General features: G+C 35.1%; 2 protein-coding genes across 3 annotated transcripts in view; one reads left to right on the plus strand and one right to left on the minus strand.

The window, feature by feature from the left end:
* The window catches only part of LOC119640876, a 209898-nt gene that overhangs the window by 97515 nt on the left and 85747 nt on the right, over window positions 1-26636 (minus strand). The window lies entirely within an intron of this gene.
* Window positions 1-26636, plus strand: part of LOC119640877 (tyrosine kinase receptor Cad96Ca) — a 130396-nt gene that overhangs the window by 26503 nt on the left and 77257 nt on the right. Inside the window, exons 3-5 of the mRNA XM_038039165.1 lie at window positions 11725-11963; window positions 12028-12948; window positions 17676-17952. Coding sequence (XP_037895093.1) covers window positions 11725-11963; window positions 12028-12948; window positions 17676-17952 — 1437 coding nt within the window. The remainder of the gene's footprint in view (window positions 1-11724; window positions 11964-12027; window positions 12949-17675; window positions 17953-26636) is intronic.

The raw sequence follows: 26636 nt of genomic DNA on the forward strand, positions 1-26636 counted from the left end.
ATTAAGATCAAAATCTTCCGCTTAATTAAAATTGACTGATATCTATACTTATGTATTATGTATTATGTTTTAAATGGCTATACTTAAACGATACACAAATTAAATTAATTTATTAGTATAATTATTTAAATTTTATGTAATTATGTGTAGACGGATTATGATAATCGTAAACTTGAACTTGGGCATATGCTTTTCAGTTAATTTAAGCTAAGATATTTATAAGTAAATAAATTTATAAACTCTATGGAAAGCATTGCTTTTAAGTAATTAAAAACCATTAAATTAAGAAAAAAAACTGACAATAAAAAATTTATGCTGGCCTTAGGTCAGATTTGTATTGCATCTTTCCTCGCTCTCCGCTGCTGAGAAATAATTCTCCTGACACGCCAATCGGTATCGGAAATATTTTCGTCAACGTTGATGTTATGTTGTTTTTTGTGCTAACAGGACTTATATTAACACTAGAACTATCGAGTACGTCATTTCGATTCTTTTCAATTTTTGATCTTCAAAAAACAAATAATTATAAAGCATGTAATGTTCCGAAATTTTTTGATGATTTTATTTAGATGAAAAGAGTTCCTGCTTAGTTGGCCTAGTTTTCGAGACGCTGATGACACGTATCTTTATTTACAAACAGGGATTTTGCTCCGCTATTTTGTGAACTTGCCACAGTCGCAAAAATGAAGATGGTTACCCGAAATTTGGCATAGGCGCATCTCTTGATCGATTGTCGATGTCAGATTGAAAATTGAGCTTGACCGTGCTTTGCGCTCGTCCGCCATATGAAAGAAACGGTAACAATCTCGGAAAAACTATCGATCGCGTGAAGGTATTGCTTAAAATGCGTGATCCAAGATCATCTTCATTATCAGTCAAAAAACAGTCTCGATTGGTTTATTAATATAAACATACCTCACACATTTAGTCACACATTAGCACTTTTTTCAACCAAACGAAAATAATTTAGGAATAAATTAAAAGTAAATTGGAATTAAAATTTTATCGCCAATTATGGGCGTGTTAGTTAACCGTTCAACGCCATTCCTGGCGGGGGGATTTGGCGAACACTTAGGTGCTAGGGTCAAAGTTTATCGACATGGAAATATGAAGAAATCATCGTTTTTTTGTAGGTTGTTTTATTTTGTCATTTATGGTGGGTGTGCATGTAGGCAGATCACATTCATTTGTTGAATATTGCATTTTTAATCGATCAAGGGATGTTAATGCCAAATTTCGTCGAAAAAAATTGGGGCCCAAATTGATCCCTCTTGGTCGAAATAGGTATAAGCTAGACGTCGGTAGCTCTGGTGTTAATAACCACAAAGCTTATCGTGGTTATGTTCCTTTCAGTTCTTTTTTTCTTAATTATTTATTTATTTTTTTTTTTTTAATATGACCAATCGCTCATGGGATGTCTCCTACACGTCTAACACGCTGACAGTTAGAAAGAAATGAGGGAAAAGAAAGAAATACGATAGGATAGATTATCTAGTATGAACTTGTTAATGTACGCTTATATCGACATTAAGAACTCATTTATCTAACATACGGTTCAATGAGTTCATAACATAAATATAGATGTCGCCGCTATTCATGAATCCATACGATTTTTCAGACGAAATACATACTTATGTCATTTTCGAAAGAAGCGAACAGATTGTGACATGGGTCTAGCGTGGGTACCTGCCAGTGATGGCTTAACCCCACGGTGGCCCAAGGCACACAGGTTATTTAAGCATAACCCACGCCCTCCAGAGAGTTAGACAATCCCTATAAACTAGGGGTCTAAACCACACTGGAGTCCAAATTGTTTATTGTGTATGGCTCAATAAACTCACTCTGGTCGGTGTTGAGGCCTATCCGCACCTCGATTTGTTCCACTGCCGAAGCGAACAGTCTGAATTTCTTCTGTTGATTACACGAATGATGAGAAGTTATATTTTAAAAAAATAACTAGCAAAGACACAAACCAAAACTGTTTAACAGCTAAGCCGTTGACAGAATTCTAGTAAACGAAGTCTTGAAGGGATTTAAGTCAAAATATGTGGCTAAAATGAAACTTTTCAAGAATTTGGCCCAGGTATCCAAACGTACAGCAAGCAAAGCAACCAAAAAGAGTGACGTCAATGAAGCCACTGCAACTTGTCATCCAATACTCGGACTATCATGAAATTTTGACGCATTTTGTGCGTTTATTTTGTGGTACTTTCTTAAAAGTCATATGGATTCGTCAACAGTGGAGACATCAGTATGTCATCCTTCTTCCAACTTCCTGTCACCGATTTGTCATGCATGCTATATACACCTGAATATTAGGCCTTAATATACCTACCGATTTGTCATACATGCTATATACACCTGAATATTAGGCCTTAATATACTTTTATACTGTTGAGCATTTCTACGAATATTTTATTTGTGAACCAACATAAATTTTAAGCAACACTCACTGGCTCAAAGCTCTCTCTATTACATTCGTTGCTTTCCTATCCCTAATCGGAATGAGGTGGTTTGAAATGAAATCCAAAACGGGTTTCGCATATAAACAAACAATATTGTTAAGCAAAAACTTGTTTTTTCTTTCCATCCACTACGCAAACAGACTGTGTGTTAAGTCAGGTTTCTTAAATCTCCCACAACGGCTACACAAGCATATACATAATGATTTAATTTTACAAAATATTTCTGAAGGTCGTTGCAAATAGTTTCTCCTATTGTTATTGCTATTTAGCAGACATGATTTGTTGTAAGAAAATAAAACAATTTTTGTAAATTTGACGTCGTCGAATTGTAGATTTGTTTTGAACTATCGTTGCACTTGCTCTTATAGTAGAAAATAAACTTGTTCGAGTGCTTTTCTAAATGAATTTATTAAACAATTTTTATTGTTTTTTGTTGTTGTTGTTGTTGTTTGTTGTTTATCAATTAATTAAAACAAATCAAGTCTTCCGTAAAGTGAAGCTTTAGTTATAATCCCGGACGCAGTAACTGATATAAGAGAAAAAAAAAGTCTTTGTTGAAGGCAGACAAAGTGTAACTCATTCTTATAGTAGCAAAGGTAAGATTTCTTTGATTGACGATCAATTGATTGAATTGATTGAAAAAGGTTTTTTTTAATCTTTAAGTTTGCAACGAAAAGATAATGGACTTCCTGGCAGATATGGTTGATTGAACTCCAAAGCTTAGACTGCGAAATCTAAGACTAGGAACCTAAATGGGCACCGATTTTTTGTATAGCTTTTGTATAGCATCGCTGAGTAAGTTATAGGTTAACAGGTAAAGCCGCATGATGTGTAAGGATAATGAGAGGGAAAGTTAGGAGGGACGCTCGCAAACATAATGCTTGCGTTTATAAATCGAAGCCGAGAAGAGAGGTATGGTACGTTTCCAAATCTAAAAAAAAAAAAAAATATTGAATACTGACATGCAATTGAGATTTTAACCGGAATGTTGGGATCTTAGTTTAAAAATTCAGATTTCAATTCGAAGACTTTTTAAGACAGAAAAGCTGGTTAGAAAGCTAATCTGAATTTGTGTTCTAATTTCGATTTTATTTGCAATTTAATATCTTTTGTATTGAATTTGAATTCCAAGTGGTATCGGGAATGTGAATATAACTTAATTACCATTGAAATTACAAAATCTCAGCCAGACCAGGTGAAGAACTTGGATTCAAGGAAACATGTAGATACCGATTGGAATTAGTTTCCTTCGTCCCTCCTCCGTCAAATTTTTCAAATTGTATTATCGTCTCGTTTGAATCACAAAATCTTTTTCCTTTTCTTCTCTTTCCCTTTCCGGTTTTGGGCTCTACAACTGATAAAGTCATTTCGTTTATTAATCGCAAAAACAAAAACTGGTGCAAGAATGTTTTTCCGCAAAATAATGGGTCGAAGAGGACTGTAGGTTGGGCAAAGTGCACAATAGCTCAGTGCATAACACCAGCCTGTCCGGTTAGAAAGCTTCGATTGTCCGTCTAATTTATTGAGGGTTTCTGCCCGTGTAATTTTGAGTGCAACCAACGGTAGGGTATTTGTTAGGGATTTCAAATTCGATGTTTGCAATTTAATTAATTTTACTTAAAATCCTAATTCCATCAGCAAGTTCGGTTCTATTCTAAACTAATACTCATGTTAACATTCTAACTCAAGTCCGGGCTAGAATTAAAGTTCAAGTTTAAGTGGTAATAAATTGCCACAAAAGTAAGGCAGCTCACTGATGCAAATTCCAATTAACATTTCGTATCCAAGGGATGTTCCGATGCGAGTTCCAGCCCCTCTCCAATCAGACAGTTGCCGCGCCAATTGGAATTCGCTTTCTAATTTGTAGCTCTGTTCAAAATAAAATATCTGTTAGTTCTTCAACCTATTGTTTTTACCGTTGTCCTTAACCTTATTCTTACTCTTGTTCTTATGGGGAATTTAATAATGGCTATTAATTACAAAATTACTAATTCTACCAAATTTTTGCCATTAATTGTCGGTGTATTAGCAAAGATCGGGGTTCTCGTGTTGAAGCCCATAATTTGCAGCTTAAACGACGTAAACAGAGTTGTATTTAACAAATTTAACCGGCTGAACGCATCAGTAAAAGTTTCTTAACGTCTTTTATGTACATTTTGCGGATAAGAGAGATCGTCGCGTATGCGAATCTACAATCGGCCAAAAGTACTTTCACTTTCATAAGCAGATGTTGCCTTTATATTGGTTTACAATAAAAACGCATCAAAGTGCTTCCACTAATTCAAACAACTCTAGCACGAGCAAGCAACCACAACTCCGAAAATGATTTATTTCTTTTATTGAGGTGTGGAAAAGGGTACACAGGAAAACCACGATTGTAAATAAATATAAAAAAATGAAAGAACGAAAAAAAAAAAAACAAAAAAATAATTGAATGAAGAGGAAATTTTAGTAAAAATGACATTTAAGTGGAAGTAAATTTAAAACTTCAACGTGGAGTAGTCGTCATGGGAATATGTTTTATTCCCTTTATTATTATGCATTTAAGATGATGAGACAAATTCGTCTATAATTTTAATCCACTTACATTAATATTTATAAGCATCTATGTACCTTATCCTAAGAGCTTTATTATAGGTTTATATATAGGCACATATGTGTTGGTACGTCGCACATGACGTATAAAATTTATGCTTGTTTGTATATACATGTAACAAAAATAAAGTTAAAACATTGCTTTGCAGTGTATGCACTCGTGTGTTTATAGAACGTTTCTCTTGCTTAATGTTGAGTTATTTAAGTGCAAATCTTTGGTTTTGCCGTGTGGTATACACCTGGTTACGTACACACACGTACCTACGTACAAATGAACAGATATAAAAGTTACTCTTAATGTATATGCACGTAGCATACATCATGATGTTTGCATGAATAAGTGTGAGTAGAGAGATTTATCTCTCTCACTCTCTCTCTCTCTCTCTCTCTCTCTCTCTCTCTCTCTCTCCCTCTCTCTTTCCCTCTCTATCCGTACCATTGTCTGTGTGTATATTCAAAAAAACCGCAAACAGTAAATGGATGATGTTTACATTTATGTAGCAACACATATGCGATTGTTGTTGCATTTCTGTCCACGACTTAAACGTTGTCTTTATTCATACCGTTGGTTAGATTAAAAATAACTCGACGCGAATATGTTTACCATTTCAACCAGCTAAGCATGTTGAACACTCATCCACAATATATATATACACAGTTCTTCATACCTCTGGCAAGAAAGTGACGCAGTCATCTTTAACTCACACTCATGAATTTGCAGGTGTTTACATACATGCAAATGTAGATCCATGCAAGTGTTTATATATATATATATATCTTGCTTGTATGGACTTTTGCGTGTATATTTTTTTTAACAAACAGGTTGTGCTGAGATTATGTTTACAGATATGTTACCCACGTATTAATGTCGGCGATGTATACCGTTGAACTAATGTATTTTTTCACTTGTTGTGCATCGCAGATCTGTGCACATATATATGTATACTAAGGTAAAGACAGGTAATGTGTTCTTTTCAAAAAAAAAAAAAAAAAAAAATCAAGAGAAAATAGAATAACTCTCATAAATTTTTCACTTGTCCAAAGTCAAAAGGCGCTAAAGTTTTGAAATTTTATACATGCTTTCAAAGCATTAATATATTTAACAGTTTATAAAGCAAGAAAGTTAATATAAGATATAGCAGAATTACTTTACACTTTTAAAGACATAGGAAATCTTTCATTTCGTTTGTAAATCCTATATAACTCGGGTCGTTTAGAAATTTCCAAATCTAATGATAAAATTGCTTGAATTAATGATTGAAATGTTCTCTGAAAGATATAGAAAGAGTTTTCCCTAAATTTCAAGTAAAGATAACTTAGATGTTTGATGTTCATACGAGAGGAAAGCTTCAGTTGGTTACAAACTATCGTTCAGTGTACATGCAAGTCGAAAGAGTTGCATGTCATTTACGGCCCTCCATTTATTTTAGGGTTTAAATTTTAAGGTTTAAGTTGGATTAAACCGGAAGGAATTCTATCTGAAGATGCGGAAACGACCAACTGGGCTTGGCGTGAAAAGGCAGCTAGTAATGAAATAACTGACAAGTGCTTCGCGAGATTTAGTTAAAAAAATTTTAGCCATGGAAACCATAGAAACTCGTCTATACCCGTACGGTTCCAACAGAAGTTGGAAGTGATCTTTAGCTCGAAACATATACAATTGTAACGTATTGCCCGGTACTACCATCCTCTGATTACTACGGGTTCAAAAGGATAAAGTCAATACGATAGCAAGGCAGCAGTTCCACAAAGCTGAAGATGCTCGAAACGACGACGGTGTTCATAAACTAGTCGATAAGTGACAAAAGGCCATAGATAATGACTATTTTGAATAAAAACGAATGTCATCAAGAAATGGATAGAAGTTAGACATGGTTCGATCATCGATCTGACCAAGTGGGAATTGGAAGGACCAGGTTTGGAGGATGTAGTGGCTGTGACAACACTTCCCAGCATAGGCTGGAAATTATTTCCTTGCTTGTTTTTGCTAGGGACGGACGGACGGATGGACGGACGGACGGACGGACGTATTCGAATTTTCCTCGTTTTCACAACTAACATTTTTGTCGAAAATCTCGCAAGCCAACCTAGATTACTGCATTTGCATTCCAAGCCGTTTCCGTGGCTTCAAACGCATTTTTTTCCAGGTTAATCCAATTGAAAGCAAGGAAAACCGCAGTGCGGTAATAGACATCCATCTCTTTAAACTATAACTTGTAAACAACTCAACCTTAAATCGTTCAAGCGTAAATATGTAACTTATCTATACCTGGAATTTCGGATAAAATGAATGCATCAGATAGGCTTTATTAAGCAACTACTTTCAGCCTAAAGAATATTTTTGTACATCTTGTATATAGGGACATCCATTTTGCGGTTCCGAATGTAAACGTAAATAAAACACATGTTCGCCCGAGGTCTAGATCGTCTTCTTTCTCTAATATATCTCTTGGACTTTGCTTTTATTTCTGGTAAACAAAAGCTACATAGTTGCACGGCGTATAGAAATTCTTAAAGCTTATTACGAAAAAACGATGGACCCGACAGTTGCGCTTCGTGCATATGAAATGAAGCTCGCATTTAATTAAACGACTTCTAAATAAGGAACCTTGGCCCTTTAAAGGAAAGAAAATACGGCTGCTGTTCCTAAAGGTCTTTTACTTTTAGGAAAATAGCCTTTACATGTGGTTTGTGAGCTGAAAGTATCGTTTTTGAACACAAAAACAGTATTGCAGTTGCCCTTGTATAGCAGAACGCTACAGAGACGTGATTACTGATGGTTTCAACTTGGACGATATGTGGCTTCAAGCATCGCTTAGGGTCATCAATTTATTACGAGAAAATCGCAACCATGTAATCGCCAAAAATGCCTATGTGAGTTTGCCTCATTGGTTCACTCGGAGAAACTGAGAATGATCAATAACCTTTTTCACCAAGATCATCCTTACAGTACTTACGCTTGACGATCCTACATATTTCTGGATACCGTTTGATTTTTTGCAATTTATTTACCCGATATCTTCTGTAATTTTCGAAAGCCTTTTTTAAATATATATCCGTTAGGTCTGTTAGAACTTCTCTTGATCTTGAAGAAGCACCCAATTAAAGCTAAAAATTAGGTGAAAGGCCACTGCCGGAAGATTTTTCCAGGTGTGGGGAATGTCCGGTATTGTGTCTTATGAGTTACCGGCAATTTCAGAACGCGTATGGGTGGGAAAGCTCAGAAAGTCTTGTAGTGCTGGTAAATGACTTAATTGTTGGACATATTTCTTTTATCTCTGTAGAACAGTTGCCCTACATATGCCTATACATAAGTACCACACAGCTCACATTACGCCACTGTTCGAGGGTATCGAGAGTTTTGAGCTCGCTTTCCTCACCCTGAGTGTATGAGACTTTCGTTGTCTGCGGTCGAGCGCTTCCAAACAAGTTATGGAGGCCCCCAAGGACACATGTGATCTGTATTCTAACTTTGGATCATGTCGGTTACATTTTTGGGGTCCCCGGCCCGTACAAGAGTTGCCTTGAACAGTAAGCGTACACATACAACGGTTAACCGATTATACTTTTTGCAATTGTTAAATTGTTTTCTATTCATCCGGCGAGGATTAGTTCCTACACTTGATCTCTTAATTTCCCCTTTAAATAGTTCTCATCAACTCTCATCGAATTTTTACAGGTCAACAAATAAATTTAGTATAGTTGTGCCGTGTTTACCAGGGAAGTATGGAAGATTTTTTCATAGTTATTAAGAGTAAGTAAATTGAGAGTAATGCAAAGTCTTGATAAGACAATAAAAACAACAGCAAGAGCAAAAGTAGTAATACTAAAATTTGTTTAATTAATATTAAAATGTTCCTCCTTCTCATAGTCATTGGGTTATTACATCCGTGTATGGCATATAGGTGAATGTAGCTAAGTGGGTCCGTCAACCAGGTGTTTTCTTGATTCTTTTACTTTCGCCGTTTATTGATTCCATGAATATTTATTACTTGTTAAAATTGTTGTTTGTAAGTAAAAACATTTTTTGATAAAATCTACCACACACACACACACACACAAATGAATGAATAAGAAATAAGAGGAGATCGATGATAGTAAAGAAATTCACTTAATGAGCGGACAAGAGTTAAATTTTCTTGTTACTTATAAATACCCAAACAATGCCTTGAATATCGTACTTGTCCGTTAGTGTGGGTATAACATAGACGTGTATGCGGACCTTTTTTTATGAAATAAATGATTGTTTTTCCCTGAGCAAAGTGAGGCTGCAACAAGGTTAATTGTTTTCGTCTCCTTTAATTTCTTCTTTCCTTTCCTTTCCTTTCCATTCCCTTCCGTTTTCGTTTTATTTGCCTTTTCTTTTGGCTTGCACAAACAATATCTATTATTCGACGGAGCCTGTTCATCATTTTCCAGTTTCAAAATATATTTCATGTTGAAACTGCTGCACGTGGCGCGGTAAACAATAAGTGAGTGCGGGTGTGTATTATATTTTTTGTTGTTATTTTGTTTTTGTTTTCACTTTTTACTACATTATAATGTATTTTAATTTTTCCTTGATGCTTTTGCAGCGTAAATGAGGTGAACGGGGAGCATCAGTAAAAAAAACAAGAAAATTACGTTCAGCTTAAACCGAATTTTCTCTGTCAGATTAAACTGAATTTAAAATTTAATAATTTTGTACTAGAAACATAGGAAACGCTTCTTCCAAAGGGATTTGTTACCAACAAATTTTCCTCATTTTCTAAGTCTTTTGCGGACACCGCACGAAAAGGCAATTTCCTATATCTTTAATCGTCTTCTTTTCAATACACGTGCTCTGAGATGGACCCAACGACGACCTCTACCGAAACAATGCACATCGGGAAGAAGCAAATTCTGGTGATTGCGTGTGAAGGATTGCCTTTTTAAATGGTCGTGTGGAAGATGTGGTGTGACGTCGATTAAGTCCATTTATTTTTAGAAGGCCTTTATGTCAAGTTCGTAGCCCATTGGACTATGGAAGAAATATTTTGAAATTCTCCCATTTTTTTTTTCAAACATATAGTTTTTGTATAGAAGTAGGCGCTATAGACTTAAAGACCATTTTTACCAGCAATTTTATTATAGTATAATATTTCTTGTAATGTTATTTTAAAATATTATTCGATTATTAAATATGATTCGAGTTTCTTTATTATTAAAGAATAACATACATTTAATTTTTTTTTTCAACATTAGCAAGTGTTTAGGTTAGAGAATGTGACAACGACCCAATCGCTTCCACTTTTAAAGATCTTTGCGTGTTTATTATAACAATGGGCCTTTAGTGTCCTCGAAACTTTTTAAGCTTGTATTAGGGTACCTCAACGGAAAGTGATAAAAAAGACGAAGGAAACCGTTTAATAGCATTATTTGCCTTCCCATCTACGTAGTTTGTTCCTTAGTCGCCTTTTTTTCATTTTTTTTTTTTTTTATGGCCAATCACTCAGGGAATGTGCTCTATTCGTGTAATACGTTGACCATCGGAAAGAAAAAGAAGTAGGGAAGCGGCTGCAGTCTAGGGATTTTGTACCCAACCCCTATGTGTTATGCCTTTACCGATTGAGCTCTCAGTATAACTACGACCAAGGTAAACTCTGCCTTATTGAGATTTGTGCCCACGAGCACAGAGGTGACAGTCGCAAGTCTTATCAACTGGGCTATCCATGCCAATGACTTTGGGGGAGGGGTCTTTTTAAACGCTCCAAATATTTTCATTTTCAAATCGAACATATTCACACACCAGCTTGTCCCTCTTTTCCCACTTCTCTACCCGAATACTTCCTAACCGCCACAGTTCCTCTATTCATAGGACACATAGAGCGATTTAAGAGTCGCTATACCTATAGGAAGACTTAGGAAAAGTTGTTTCAAAAGAGGAAAAGTTTCTAAATTTATTTATTCCCTAAAGCGATGTTGCATTTACCTCAAAAGCGTGGCTGTAGGCAAACCTTTTTTATAAAGAATATATACAACTTCCGTCCGATGCGTTCTACATTTTGTGAGTTAGAATAGTGTACAGACAGAGCTTTCTTCTTTTTTTTTTTTAATTTGTCACCAAATTTCTTTTGGTCTCTTTTTCAAGGCTTTAATTGCTAGAAGGATTGTCCCGGAATTTTGTTTTTACTTTGCAGACGTTCGATTTTCCAATGAGGATTTCGAAAAAAAAAAAACGAGCAGAAAGATTGGCAACTATGGCTAGCTTCTCTCAGAATGCCTAACCTTTTCCGATGTCGTTTCTAAATATGCAAACGGCATGACAAACTCGACATACCTTTATATTGTGGCGGCAAGCACAAAACAAAATAAATTAGGGTTCAAAATGAATAGCTTAACATAGATCACAGTGATGGCATTGGAGATTAAATTGTTGCTTCTTTGCAATTGCGCTTAACATCTTTCGCTGGCAAATAAAATAATGAAGATTCGTTAAACATGGAGGAAAACTTAGGAAAACGGCGTTGGCGTTAAGTATTCTAGAGATTTCAAAATCAAAAGTCAATAATAATTTTAAAAAAAAATTAAGAAACGATTAACACACTTTTTGTTTATACAGCATATGAAAAGAGGGCAATTAGCTGCGTATATTTTATATCCAATTCCTGAAATAATTCCAGTGTATATTTTTGTGCTCTTTCAGCATCATGTCAGGAGCACACGCACTTGAATACGCCTCCTATTCTGATTATACCTGATCGAAATTGGCGCATCGCAGAAAACGAACCGGTTGGTCAGATAATTGCTCGCGTACGAGCCGACGACTCGGAAAGTGATGAGTTGATATTTGGCTTGGAATCTCAGTTTAAAGACAACCAATTACCATTTCGCATAGATCCCATCGGTGGTGTCGTTTATCTAAATGAAAGTCTCGCTGGCCGAGTAAGTTGTAATGAATAGACATTTTTCCACAACGATAATTTAATTGTTTTCATTTTCCTTACAGAGCGGCGAAAATTTTTTCCTTTACATTACAGTAACCGATGGACAACTGACGGCCAAAAATGAGGTTTATGTTAATATTTTATCTTCAAGCAATAATAAAAATCAGAAACCTCGAGCAACACCACCTTCCATATCGAATGTGGTTCATAATATATCACATTTTCTGCCGGCTTTTGGTCGATTGCCCGGCGTCCAGTCAGTACGCAATCAGTTTCCAAATCGTCGACCTTCTAATATATTACCGCCTGGTTTTAATGTCAATGGGATTTATTCACCTCCCGTGCTTAACTACAATCCCAGTCAACAGTTGCCAGTGTGGCCGACAAATAATGTTGTTGATAATGTAGATGAAAATGTCGAATTGACAACCGCGCCTGTGACAAGCACAACATTAAAAACATCAACAACATTAACCACAAGTCGCACTAGGCTAACGCCTATTAAGCAGAATGCTTCTACATCGTCAACTTCAACAATTATAAATGAAAATAACAAAAATTCCACCCTAATCGATGACGGCAACAGCAGCAGCAGCATCGTTAAAAACTTTTCCAATGGAGCGGTTGAGTTGGATGATTTAGCTGAGAGAATGCCGACCGTTTTGTATGGCTTTAAATCACAAATGATTCCCGTCATTTTGGTAGTTAGCATTGTGTTCGTGGCAGCTGCTCTTATCGTTGGTGTTTTATATCGTAAGCGTTTGTGTGCTTTTGGCAAAACATTCAAGAAGAAATCTAAAGAAGAAATGGCCAAAAAGTCGAATCAAAGCAATTTGAGTAGCAGTAATCTAACCGATGATAGTCGCAACTCAATGGTTATGCAGCATTGGCACGGACCCATGGCTTATGGTAATCGCTATGTACCATGGGAGAGAGATCAAGCACAACAACAGCAGCAATTTCAGTTGCCGCATCAATCAGTTGTAAGTAACAATATATATATAATAGAATTGTGGATGTAGAATGCAGGATAAGCGCATTTTTAATGTTTCGCAGAATACAGCTTACAGCCTTTTCAGCCATTTAGCGGGCCGTTATATGGGAAGCCGAGTTGTCTTCCCATGCAAGAAAAAATCCTGCAATGTAGACACCCGTCACCTCGTTAGAATTTGCAAAAAACACCCGTTTCTCTTTTTGCTCTTACTTTACTTTATCAAACACAAGCGTTTCAATCCGGCTTACTTTTAAGCAATCAAACTCTTACTTGCATTTACTGCTACCCCTTCAAGAAATACTGAGTGTCAATTCAAACGTTACAAGCATATCAAATGACAGTAACGAAAATAATCAGAGAAATGTGTCAAACTAAAGAAACTACCTCTCGAAACAACTTGATAGAATTTCAAGGATGTGTTAAAATGTCCATAATTACATGCGTATTTATCATAAAGCACATGTTCATGACTAAAGCATTAGTGCTTTGTTTTAATATTGCTTTACGTTATATGAAATATCCTGTTCCTTAACAAGAAAATTAATTTAAGTGACAAAAACACCTGACCCAAATTTATTTCACACGTTCTGCGATAATATAAATACAAGATAAGCAAATGACGAAAAGTTTATAAAGATAATACTTAAGGAATTGAGAATTTTTATAGCGTATTGTATGTGAGACATTTATTCAGAATCGTCTGCGTCGAGTGCTTCAAGTATTTTAGCAGTGTCGTTCATGCTAAAGAATAGCTTAGGTCGTTAGATGCTGTATTTCCCGTAATCTACTGGAAAAATTGAAGGATTGCGTGCACTAAATAAAGTGGAAATAAGTCATCTGGGAGGAATTATAAAAACATTTTAGGCTAAATGATTGAGCATTTCACATATGGCAGGAAAACTTTGTAATGTAAGAAAAACATGGCAATCGCTTGGTGCCAGGTCCGGGCTATTTGGTGGGTGCACCGAAAATTCTCAACCAAGCTCGCGGAGTTTTTGGATAGTGAAAAAAGACGTGTATGGCTTGAGGTAGTCATGGTGGAGAACAACACCTCCCCTATCGGCTAATACTGATTTTTTTCATCATCAGACGGTCCAGTTGTTGACAGTCATGATCCGAATTTAATGTTTGGCCATATAATAATTAATGATTCCTTTCCAGTCCCACGAAATGAATAGCAACCCTTCCTGGCCGTTAGTTTTGGTTTGGCCACCGTTTGAGCTGCTTTACCGCGCTTCGACCACGATAATTTTCGCACAATCTTGTCGTATGTGTCCCATTTCTCATCCCTAGTCACCAAAGGTTAAGAAATGGATTGATCTCATTCCCTTTGGCCACGACTTCGCAGATGGAAATTCTACTGATTTTCTATTCCTTTGGTGTGGCACCCAATCACCAAGATTCTTTTTAAATCCAGCTTTAAGCAAATGGTTTAAAACTGTTTTATGGTTGATCTTTAGCTCCTGGGCGACTGCTAACATACAGATCAATTTCAATCATTTCCGTGAATTTCGGCGACGGGCCTACCTGCGCAAGGTGCATCTTTAACACCAAAAATACCTGAACACAATCGACAAATCCAAAATTGGCTGTTACAGTAGCGGGACCATAAACACCATTCACAAGTTCAACCGCCTGACTTGCACTTTCAAAGGAAACTCTACCGAATATTCCCGATGTTGACTTCCATTTTTAACAGCCTGTAGCTCACGAAAGAATGGACCAAACAAAAAACAACAAAGAGATTAGTTTAGGTCAAAATGTCACCTTTCCAACGACCGTAAATCTGGGATGGTTTAAGCGATACTCCACGAGATATTGATCTCTATAGCCGTCTACCGAAAAAATAATGGATTTCTCTGTCTTTAACCTAATATTTTAGTCCTTCCAAGCAAAACCCTATGTCACCCTATATTACATTACATTGTAAGCCTAAAAATATATTCCATATTTATCAATACAAATGTGCTTCTCTTCGCCCTACTTGTACAAAATCAATTTCGATAACTTATTAATCATAGCATTTCACATAGTTAGATAGATAGTCAAAATTTTGCAATGAATAATTTTGGTTGCTGCAAATGAAATAACACAAAATGAATAAACCCGTTTTCTACTCGTTGAATAATGTAGAAATACGATTGTAGAAATACAGTTTGCCAGTAAGCACTTCAGTTCAAATATTACCAAATCTCAGTAGAGATGGTGTCAATATTTCTATGCCAATGCGGTTTAGACACATATCATCGCACCATCTTAACAGCCATTAAAGCAATATTCCCCTATATAGCTTTTTAAAGGATAGCTGCTTTTGTGAACGATTGTTAGACTAACACAACTCATGTCGAGAGACAAGTATTGACAGTTTTGATAATCACTCAAGACTGATAATAATAACGATGATGCAGACAGCAATGCTGATATCAATGTTATATATGTGTGTAACGTAACCGAAAAATACATTGTAAAAATGTTCGTCACAATCAAACAAAAGAAAAGTTTGAACATTTTCTTAGTTCTTTTTTTTCTCTTTTCTTTTGGAGCCAATTAGGTTACCTAAGTGTAAGATTTCTTACATGTATGTTACCCTTGATTATATAAAAATATATTGAAACCGTTTATTTTGAAGGTTACCTAAATTCACCTAATCATGCGTCGACATGAGATATTTTTAGGTTTAAATCGGTTGATACAATATGCAATATGTAGCAAATGTTTTATATGATATAAGTGATTCCTGGAAAATAGTGTTACGTAAAGGAGCGCACTTAACATTATAGGCAAAATGTTCTACATGGAAAAGAGATATAGTCTTGGGGATGTCCGATCATATAGCACGTTGCGGTTTTTCTTTCAATCTTCCCGAAGGTTCTATAGAGAGCAGTTCTAACCAGCGTATCTGCGATTATTCAAAAACAAAGGGTTTAACAAGTGACCACGTAAAGCTTAATGGTTAATCAAAATATCTGTTGCTTGAAAATTTATTTTGGATATATTCGACTACTACCCTTGCTGTATAAATTCTACATATTACATACACGTCATATTTATTCTACTTAACGTCACTTTTAGGACAGAATACGTTAAGTTAATGCGGACCTATATAAAATCTAGAAGGACTTGAGATAGGCCCACCTTTTGCTATACTGATCGACTCAGAATCACATTTCGAGAATCGATACAACTTTGTCTGTCCGTCCGATATCTTGTCCATGCATTTTTTTGTTTGACCTGGTGGTCGCAAATTTTTGGGATGTTCTATTGAAATTTGATATACCGACATGTTATGGTCCGAAAACGAATGCTACTGAAAATGACTCGGATCGGACAACTTTTTCGGTCACTTCCTATACGTAAAGTTTTTTCTTTTTAAGTCGTCTTAAATGAACGCGTTTGATGATGGACTCTGCCCAACTATGATGTGTTCAGTTACTTTTGTCTTAGTAATATATAAATATTATATATCAAGTAGCTGAAGACGAGTACAAATAAAGAAGATAAATAATAAAAAAAAACAGAAACAACTATGCATTTAGTAGACTTAGACGACTTTCACAATCAAATGCTTACTTTAGCTTTTCATTTCATTTCTCTTCCACTCTGTTTAAAATACAGATGCTAATGCAACTTCTGATTTACATAATTGTATAACTGTCGCACTAAATGACATTCGAGCCGTTACGTGCCGTAAATGTTTTTTTCATTCTCAATATTGGGCCTGTCTTTGTTCTACTACGATCATAGCAACAAAAATAACTTGCATTGTTATTATTGTTACTTTATTTAAACAACATTTGCTGTTTGTTGCTATATTTTAGTTGACATTTTAACTACGGTTGTTGACCGTTTTTTGTTTTCCTAGCGTTGTTGCAATGCAAATGCTGAAGACTGCAATCTAAATATTTTGACAGCATTTCCAATGTAAATGTAAACGAGATTTTCTAAGGCTTTATAGAACGAAGAAATATATATACATATATATATATATATATATATGAATATATATATACGGATTTGGCGGGCATTTATACATTAATTCGTTTGTAAAATACTTTACTTCCTTTGGAAATATTGTTGGAATTTTTCTAATATTGGGCGGACTGTACCGAGGCTTGAAATAGTTTCTCACCTAAAACAACAAAATTTAATCTTTCGGTTGGAAAAAGCAAAAATTTCTTGTTATAATAACGTCCAGCATTGCCATGTAGATCCTTTTTTCTGAGCCACTTAAGGGGAATAAAAAACTTCTCCTTATGCGACTTTAGCGGCGGATGTACATAACTTCACTTTGCTTTTTACCACTGTTGTCAACATATTGTGCAATCGATTTGAATTGTTCTTGAAAGGAGAGACAATCCGTATGTACAAGTAAGCTTTAGTTTGCGTAAGCATGTGCCACAAACAATGATAGCATCATGAACAGAAGCGACAACATCAATAGCAACGACAATATAGCTTCTAACACAATAGCAATAAAATATTAGCAGTAGTCTGGCCCCAACATCTTCAAGTTTAACTTGAACGAATTCAAAAAAAGAGGAGACAGGCACATGTGTGTGTGTGCAAAGATTTTTTTATACATGCATTCACAATATTGTGTTCCTTACTTCTCTCGACAACGGCAACCAGTAAAGTAAACTGACTAGTAAATCGTTTTCACATTCTTGTTTCTCAACTTTGGTTTTTTTCTATTTTTTCTCTTTCTTGCCATTTCAGGCAACTGCGCAACTATCAACAAGTGCTGCAAATGGCGGCAACACGACCGTCATACAAACGGATGTTACATCCTGTACGTTGGGTATATCTAGTAACTCGCTCACCGCTGCCGTTGGCGGCAATATAAGTGGCAATATTGTTGGCGGCCACTGTACTCAACAACAAGATAACAAATACGATCGTTGGGAATTCCCAAGACATCGTTTGAAGGTTTTTAATAAATTGGGGGAAGGTGCCTTCGGGCAAGTGTGGCGTTGCGAAGCTACTGATATTGATGGTAAGTAACAGAAGTACACAAAAAGAAAAATGGAAAAACGGTCTACTTTATCCCCTTTTTTCTCCACATTGCCCAACCATTTTCTGAACTGTCACTTACTGTAGTTTCTGTTTTCAAAAATTTCTACTTAACTGCACTCATATACTGGACGATCATCATTAGTTAAGCCATGTGGTTTTTGAAAAATGGTGGAGAGTTAAAGCAGCGAGTGTTGACTTGTGTATTGCATAATTTTCGTTGGCAATGTATTGACAATACAGTAGCCCTCAGGCACGGTTTTGCCTTCATCGCATTTATATATGTATATATATATATGTATATATACATATATATTTATATGTAACAGTGACGTTGTCTGCCTTTCATTGTTCTTGAAATGTACTTTCGAGGACAATAAATGAAAATTGCTTTTACTTGAATGTATGAGGGTGTGTTGTTAGTTTGCACTATTGTCATCATGTTTTACGTTGTCATTGAACCACATTTTCAATTCAATAACATTATGCTAATTTATATTGAAATTCTTTGAACAACAATAGAGAGGATGGAGCAAACAATTGTTGCTGCTAGATTTAATGCATATTTTATATATATATATATACAAATGTGAAGTATTGTCTTCTTTTTTAAATTAATTGGGAAAAAAATAAATTTTTTCTTACTTCTACCCCTAAAAAATGAAAATACCAAAGTGAAGTTTTTTCGCTTTTCAAAATTAATGAAAAACATTTTTTTTCCGCTTTTAATACTTTAAGGACCTCATTTGAAACTCATATGTGCTTTGATAGGGTGGAGTTGCTAGTCGAAATAGATAGGTTTTCCGCGTAGATTTATTTTGTTTATATTGTTTAGTTAATTTGGAGCTTTTGCTTAACAAATAGGGATTGCGTACCCTTAGTTACACCTAGTTTGCTTTCGACTGAACTCTGGCGAGGTCGACATCTAAAGCATATATATGTAATTTAACTACGCGAATAGAAAACCGTTCCGTAGAGCCTCCGCTGCCAAAATAGTTGGTCGTAACTTAACAATGAAAGATGAGAGCAATAATAATAAACTACTTAATATATTTTCAATGCATTACAAGGAATTCAATGATCCTTATGAGATAAATTGCAGTCCGTATAATCCGTAATATGTGCATTGGATTATTAAAGATTTTAAAAATTAAAATAGAGTTTTACAATTCGTCCCGCTTTGTAGCACATGATATGAGTATCGAGGACGGCTCCGCATCATATGTCAGCTCATTCGCATTCGACAAATGTTGCCTAAGCAAGATAATTATAAGCAGCTTATTTTATCGTATGAGTAGAAATGCATATGGCGAAAAGTAATCAAAATTAGATGATGGCAGCCTGAAGGCGATGGTGGACTTGGATCCTCGTCAATTAAGTGAGGAGAAGAAGATTGGCTATCCCTGGTCTTTGTCGTTCTTCGTACCGACAAGGAATTTGGGTGAATCCTCATGAATTGACGGACATGGCGCTCGATCAACGGCCGCCCCGTAAGAAAAAGACAATGGCCGCAACCATCACTAACGACAGAGGAGGTTCTTGTTTGTGTGCGGTGGAATTTTTCTGGATTCATACACTATGATTTGCTTGAACATAGTCAGACCGTTACAGCGATAGCGTATTGAAAAAATGATGTCTTTTTATCAATAACAAAAAAAAGGATCGTTCAACACGATAACGCGAAGCCTCATGTTGCAAAAATAACACAGAAAAATATGAGGGAGCTCGGAATGGAACTTTTGCCTCAATCAATCTAACCATCAAATCTCGTGTCGTCGGACTATCACTTTTTCAGGTCGTTAGAGCATACATTAACAATGCCGATAGAGTGAAAATGCACTTGGAAAAATTTTTCAATGAAAAATCGAAGGACGTTTTTAAAGACCGGACCGAACAACTACCGTTACGCTGGCTAAAAGTGTTGCAAAATGATGGAAATTATTGTCTTGGCTAACTATTTAAGATGTCTTTAATAAAGAAGTGCTTTTCGATAGCAGAAGAAATTTTGCTTACTGAGAGAAAACCAAGTATACATTCACGGCGCCTTACCTGTGGCAAGCAATTGGCGTCTGACGAAAATTTAGCGGGAAGACGGATTGACGGATTAAAAATGTTGCAATAAATTTAGGTAGTGGCAACGTGCTCCGAAAAGGATATCTATGCAGAATATTTGCGGAGGGCAAAATTAGTCAGTCGAAAGTGACTAGAGATATCCGAGCAAGGAGAAATGAATTGCAATATTCGAACCGATAAGACCAAAATGTAAGTTCCTGTAAATAATTTGTAAATAGATGTCCTAAGAATTCAAGAATAAAAATTATGCTGTCATAAAAATCACAATTCAACGGCACGAATTTAATAGCAAAGAAACTTGAATATGAAATCTAAAGTTTCCAAAAGTCGGTTTACCTTACCTTTTATCTTAGACTTGTTGTGCCAAGAAACAATATGTTGGAAGAAGAAAGAAAATGATGAACTAAGAACATGAACTGTTCAATTATTCCTAGAAATCTTATGCAATTTTTTTGTGTCACCACCATCCTACTGAAGTAGGGGGTCACTTACATCCGTACACCTTCACTGAGACGATGATACGAAACTTCAACCTTCCTATCCATTCGTCTAGGAGAATGCTTTTAATAAAACTCAGCCGATATAAATTCAATTATCAAGCATTAAACACACTTTGCGTCCTTTGTAAAAATCTGACACATGTTAATAACCTAATTTCTTTATCGGATTCCTTAGATTTACTACTTTGCAGTAATCGCGCATTGCATGAATGTCGTATTCAAAAGAAAAGTCGTAATTTTTTCACGCCGCACTGCGACTCGGCAATGGGCTAAATGATGCTACAAAAATTTGATGCCCAAATATTTGGGCCGATTTGATGGCATATACTTTCAAGTCTCTGTACATTGGCTCACAATTATTTTTTCTTTTAACATGACCGTTCACCCAGGAGATATCCTCTAGAAGGATTATAGATAGAGAAGGATAGAAAATATATGGAACTTTATGGTTAAGAATCTTTGGTTTTTCGCTCTTCTTTTGGTTTTATAAGTGAATGAATAAATGAATCTGGCAAATTCGGCAAATTTAAACAGGGACGGTGAAACTATGTTAGACAACTAGTACGCCCATGAGCTATTGTAACTAATCCTACTATAATGAATCTCAAAGGTTCACAGTCAGAGAGGAGAACTCTTACTTAGACTAAATGTTAAGTTGAAGCGAAATAAATAAATATTTTTGGTAAATGCAATGCAATGGGCTGCAAAGGCTTAACATGATCCGAAAAGTAATTTCACCTTTTAGTTAACAAGAACCTAAAATATGGTTACAGTTGATCAAGAACATTTTTTAAATACCCTATCGCATGTCACTTAATTCACTTCTTCACCTATCTTTGCTGTAAAGCATCCTTTTTCCTTGTAAAGGATTAGAAACCGTTTAAAAAGTGAGGACATTTGGATGTGGAGTAGTAAGTAGTAAGTAGCTCTTGTCGTATTAAATTACTTTTCATTTAAAACAATAAAAAAAGAGACTTTCGCTGCCATGCAAAGCTTTTCATTGGCAAAAAATTTTCTATATAAGGTTTAAAAGAATGATCATATCTCACTGAATCATATTTTCAAAGCCCAAATATGTCTTTTCATTGGTTTTTCTTCAGCCATTGCAGACAGGACAGAGGGATAGGGAAACATGCTTCGAACCGACTCAGAAAATGTTATCAAATTCATTGGCATATTAAAAGGTGGGCATGTCGCCAACCGTGTAGGGATGTAAGCCAGAAATCAGGCTTAGAGCCTTTTATAAAATGCTTATGAAAATATTTTAAATTTTTTGAAGCGAAAACTTTCGAGAATATTTATTTATTTGATTATTCGGACAAAATGCAAAACAGCAATGCAAATTCGATTGTTTTTTTGTTTTTATTAAAGCTACTATTTATTCGGTCTTCCTTTTATCCTTAAAGCGGATAACAACCAATTAAATAGAATGCTTTCTTTCAAAGTAATTTAATAGATGAAATCATATTCTATTTATTGCAAGTCCTTAAATATTTATTCAGCAACAAATTGTTGGTTTAATTTGTTTAAAAGCTCCTCTTTCATCTATAGCAGTGGTAGTGGTAGTAGATAGAGAGTCTGTGCATAAGCACTATAAGCTATTAAAATTATTTTCATCTGGATATGTATAAGATCTAAAGTATATCGTTGAATAAATGATGGCACCTTTTCTTGAATGTAAATGGATATAAATGTGTATATGTATGTTTGCTGCTTATATATGAATGAATACATACATGCATATGTTATTGTCTGTCTGTTTGCCTATCTTTTAGCATATTCAACACTATATATCAACTGAATGTTTTTTCCTCTTAACGAAAGGTTTTAAATGGTTTGAACATGCATTCTGTTGGATTACAAATTGTCGGTTTTTTGTCTTTTAGGGTTTTATCCAATTTTTTTTCCTTTTTTCGTTTTTTTTTTTTTTTTAAGAATCCACATAAACAACAAAAAGCATTTGCACCTATATTTGCATATTTGTCTAGGTACACATGTGAACGTGAACCGCTTGGCTTTAACTATAACAAGCAAAAAAAAGCAAAAGATATGCCTTTAAGCTGACTTTTACGATACTTTTCCCAATTTTGGAATGTGTTTTTTAGTTTAATATATATTCCTGTCAACTTTCACGTCGATGATATACTTAATAGGGGATCGCAGGACGGGCCTTTCATCTGCGCGAAAAGATTGCATATTTTAAGACTCTCTCAGTTATTTTGTTATTGTGGCCATTCTTAAGTTCAGCCCATTTCGCACACTCCCCATCTGCAACCGTAACCTAAAATGGGACTTCTTCGGGTAGATTACACTTTTTTTTATCTCAAATATCGCAATATTTAGTGGTCTTTAGCACGGATGGACAGATATACGTTCGACATCAAATTAATGTAGAATCTTAGCTCGGTGAGCAATTGGCTTAATTTAAGACCTCTAGAATAATATATCGAGTTCGAGGTCTGGGTCTCTTCTTGGGATTCATCCTCCTTTTGCCCGTTGCAAACAATACGACCAATTTTGTACACCGTCATGCGCTCAATTGGTTAATATAACAAGGTGCGTGTGTATCAACAAATTTTACACAAGGATTTACATAAATTTTTCTTTATCATCTTTTATTTTGGTTTTTTCTCCCATTTTTTTTTTTTTTTCTTTTTTTTGTTTCGTGTTTTTTGGAAGCACACATGCAATAAATTTTTATTGAAGGCCTGAAGAGCTTATTGATGTTGGTGATCGCCACCCATAGACTTTATATTTTGTTGTGGTTATTGCTCTATATATCTGAAAATCAAGCGCATGCAATATGTGTGTTTTTCGGTACATTTTCTTCTTCTTTTTTTTTCGCTATAAACACTTTTAAAGTTTTACAATAATAACAATAGTTGTTATTTATTTTTGTTATTTGTACTTTTCGTGTTAAATCTAGATTTTAATCGCTTTTACAAAAGATTATATATTATTTATACACTATAAGCGCATGCACATATAAAATGTATATGTATATGTACATATGTACAGAAAGTTATTTTATAGAAATTCATAAATCTCACATGGTATATGTTGTTGTTTTTTTCTCCTCTGGTACATTTCAGTTTGCGCGTTCATTGTAAAATAGTTGTTAAAGCAACCAAGAAAATACGATTAAAATTCCGCTCTTAAAATGGCAAAAATATTATGTAACACTAACATTGTATGCAATAAGGGTTAACGTTGTGATTTATATTTAATACTGAAGTACGAAGATATATTAAGTGTGTAATCTCGCTTGCAACACTTAACGGTTAAGAAAATTCAATTCGATCCACGCACCATATAAGCTAAAGAAGAAAAAAAAACAATGAAAAAAATTTGGATTGTCTGTACAATACTGGAAGGGTGGACCGTGAATCAATTTTTTAGGAATCGTTAAAAATTTTTATTTTTTATCTGTTATAGTTTATGGGTAGTAGTGAGGAAAAATGACATAAAGGCAGGGATTTTTTCTTTTTTCTTTACATTGTAGGCGTGCAGTTTATTCGATTTGATTCATTTGTAACCTGCGTGCAGCCTTTTTGCCACATTTGCAATCAATATCTTCGATTTTGCAGACAGTGTTGTATCAGAGATATAAGACAGACAGACATGCTTAAGTCGGTTCTCAATTTGGCAAAAACTTGGCGGGATTCGGAACTTTCTTCTAGGTGAAGCAAACAAATGACATGTAAAATGAATGTTTGCTTTGGTGGAGGGTGTAATGCATTGCGGAGCTCAAAAATAGTAAGGTGATCCAAAAAAAAAAAAAACAAAAAAGACTAAAACAATTAACGAAAAGCAAGAATTTTTTGTTCTATTTGGAAGTATATTCGATGGAATTCGATGCATTATTGAGATGGCCAGCACAGTTCTTCGACTACGTTAGACTGCTTAGTATTCGTTTTTAACACCCGAATAAATCCTCTTAGTTGCCGTTTACCATGGGTTCGAGTATCCCTTGAAGGCCATTAGGTATCGAAATTTTTCGAATAAACTTAAATTTAAAAAATCTATTCCATGGTATTCTGTACGACAATCAGCTCCCCATCTTAAACTTAAATGTTGCTCAGATGAACTACTGCTTATTTCATTCGCGATAACCGGAGTCAAATTTTCATTTTCAAAGAAGTAAGAAGGGATGATGCCGATAGCTCAATAACCGCATATGGTCTCCACTCCTGAAGATTTGAAGTTTAACAATAACATGTGGATTGTTTTTACACTAAAAAGGACAGTTTTGCTTATTCTCTAAATCATGAAAGAGGAAGTCCTCAAATGCGAAGATTTTTTTAAAAAAGCCCACGCAAAATTTTTATGAGAAAACAATTATTTCGATAAAAAATTGTAGATAATTTTGAAAGGCTGTTGAGGAATATGCTCTCTCTCTAACTCCCTCTTCCATAACAGAAATGAACATGAACATATCTCACAAAACAATAGCCTTAATGTCGACAGTAGTGCCACAAAATCCATCATAGAAGATCCCTACCCATTGCCACGACAGAGTTAGTCGATTTAATCATGCCCCTCAGTTCATCCCAGCCCTTGTGATTGCTGAAATTGATTAAAATAAAAGCAATGGCTTGTCCAAGTGAATATCTGTTACTTTGTGTGTCCGCCATTTTGTTAATCAAAAGGGTCAAGCTTGCATATTCGGAAGCCATAAATTATAGATGAAGAGATAATCGATTAACATTTTGTAAATGGAAATTATTAAGAGTAATCATCATCTACATCAGCAGAACCTACATCGAAAACAATGAATTATCAAAAAAAAAAAAAAAGAAGCAAACTGTAACTTAGGAATGAAATGACATGAGTTTTATGAGTCAAACTACGTCAGTTTTCTCAAAACGGTTTTCTTTAAGGTTAAAACAAGTTTTTCAATCGTTTTTTCATTTGTCTATTCCACGTCTGTAGGAACATAAAAAAAAAAAAATTAAAAAAATAAAGGAAAGAATAAAATTTAAATGACGCCAGAATCGATGAAAATAGGGAAAGGCCGCACAAGGCGGCCATTATAAGAACATTTCAGTTCTGCTGGAGCATGTTCTTGATGAAAAATGACTTTTTATTTGCTTAATAAAATCTCTTTTCATCCTCCATCCTTTATTTCACCAGCTCAGAAGATAATCGCTTAAGAAATGTTCCTTATAGGAGGACAATTGTGGGCGCATAGCCTGCATATTTGTGGCAGATGTGGGTTCATAGGAATAAACAATTCTTCATCCGTCAAAATACGGGTGGAAACGGAATTTCCGATTTACTTATATATTCATTGTCTATACATTTTGTAAATAAATTTACGAAATATTTAAAGTCTGTAGGATAACTCAAGTCACATGCTCTACCGCTTTAAATTTGAAACCGCGACCAACGACTTCTTAGTCCTATTTATCTGCCTTTGTCATATATCCAAGTGTGCTTTAAGGACAATTTGGCCTCTTAGAGACATGTAGGCCTTTTAAAAGGCAACTTGGCCCAGTTTGGGAGGGGGACGTTACGCATAATTGCCGTAAAGAATATTAGACAAAGACTATGCACACTAAGACTAGAAGGTCTTTTTTGAAGAAAACCTAAAAAAAGCCAAAGTTTGTTTTATGTCAATCTATCCCCGTGCTTTAAATTTTTCACGTACGTAGATAAAAGTGCCAGAGGTTGCCTCGTCCTTTTTATTCGTGTACAATAGACATAAAAAACGTATGGATGTCAAAGAGCAGTCGTTGTAGATCTGAAGTCAACGGAGTTCAAAGTTCGTCTTAGCGTAAAGGTAGCTCTGCTTCACGCTTGAGCTCAACTAACTCCAAGTTACATTGGAATATATATTTCCTAGCATAACATGCATAACGATTATGTGACAAAGTTGCAAAGTGTTAGACAACTGTTCTGTCTATCGAATGGCAATTGCGGTTATTGCGGGCAAATCCTCTTATAAGTAATCGACAAATTTTGATTTATTTTCGAATATTTCTTCTTTTTTTTTTATTTCAATTTTCCAAACAATTCCAAGTAGCATGATACGATTTTTAAAATTTCTTTAAATTTTATATCAATTGATTATTAAATCAATAAATATTATTTT

This window comes from Glossina fuscipes, unplaced genomic scaffold (assembly GCF_014805625.2).
Source record: "Glossina fuscipes isolate IAEA_lab_2018 unplaced genomic scaffold, Yale_Gfus_2 128, whole genome shotgun sequence".
NCBI classification, from domain to species: Eukaryota; Metazoa; Arthropoda; class Insecta; order Diptera; family Glossinidae; genus Glossina; species Glossina fuscipes.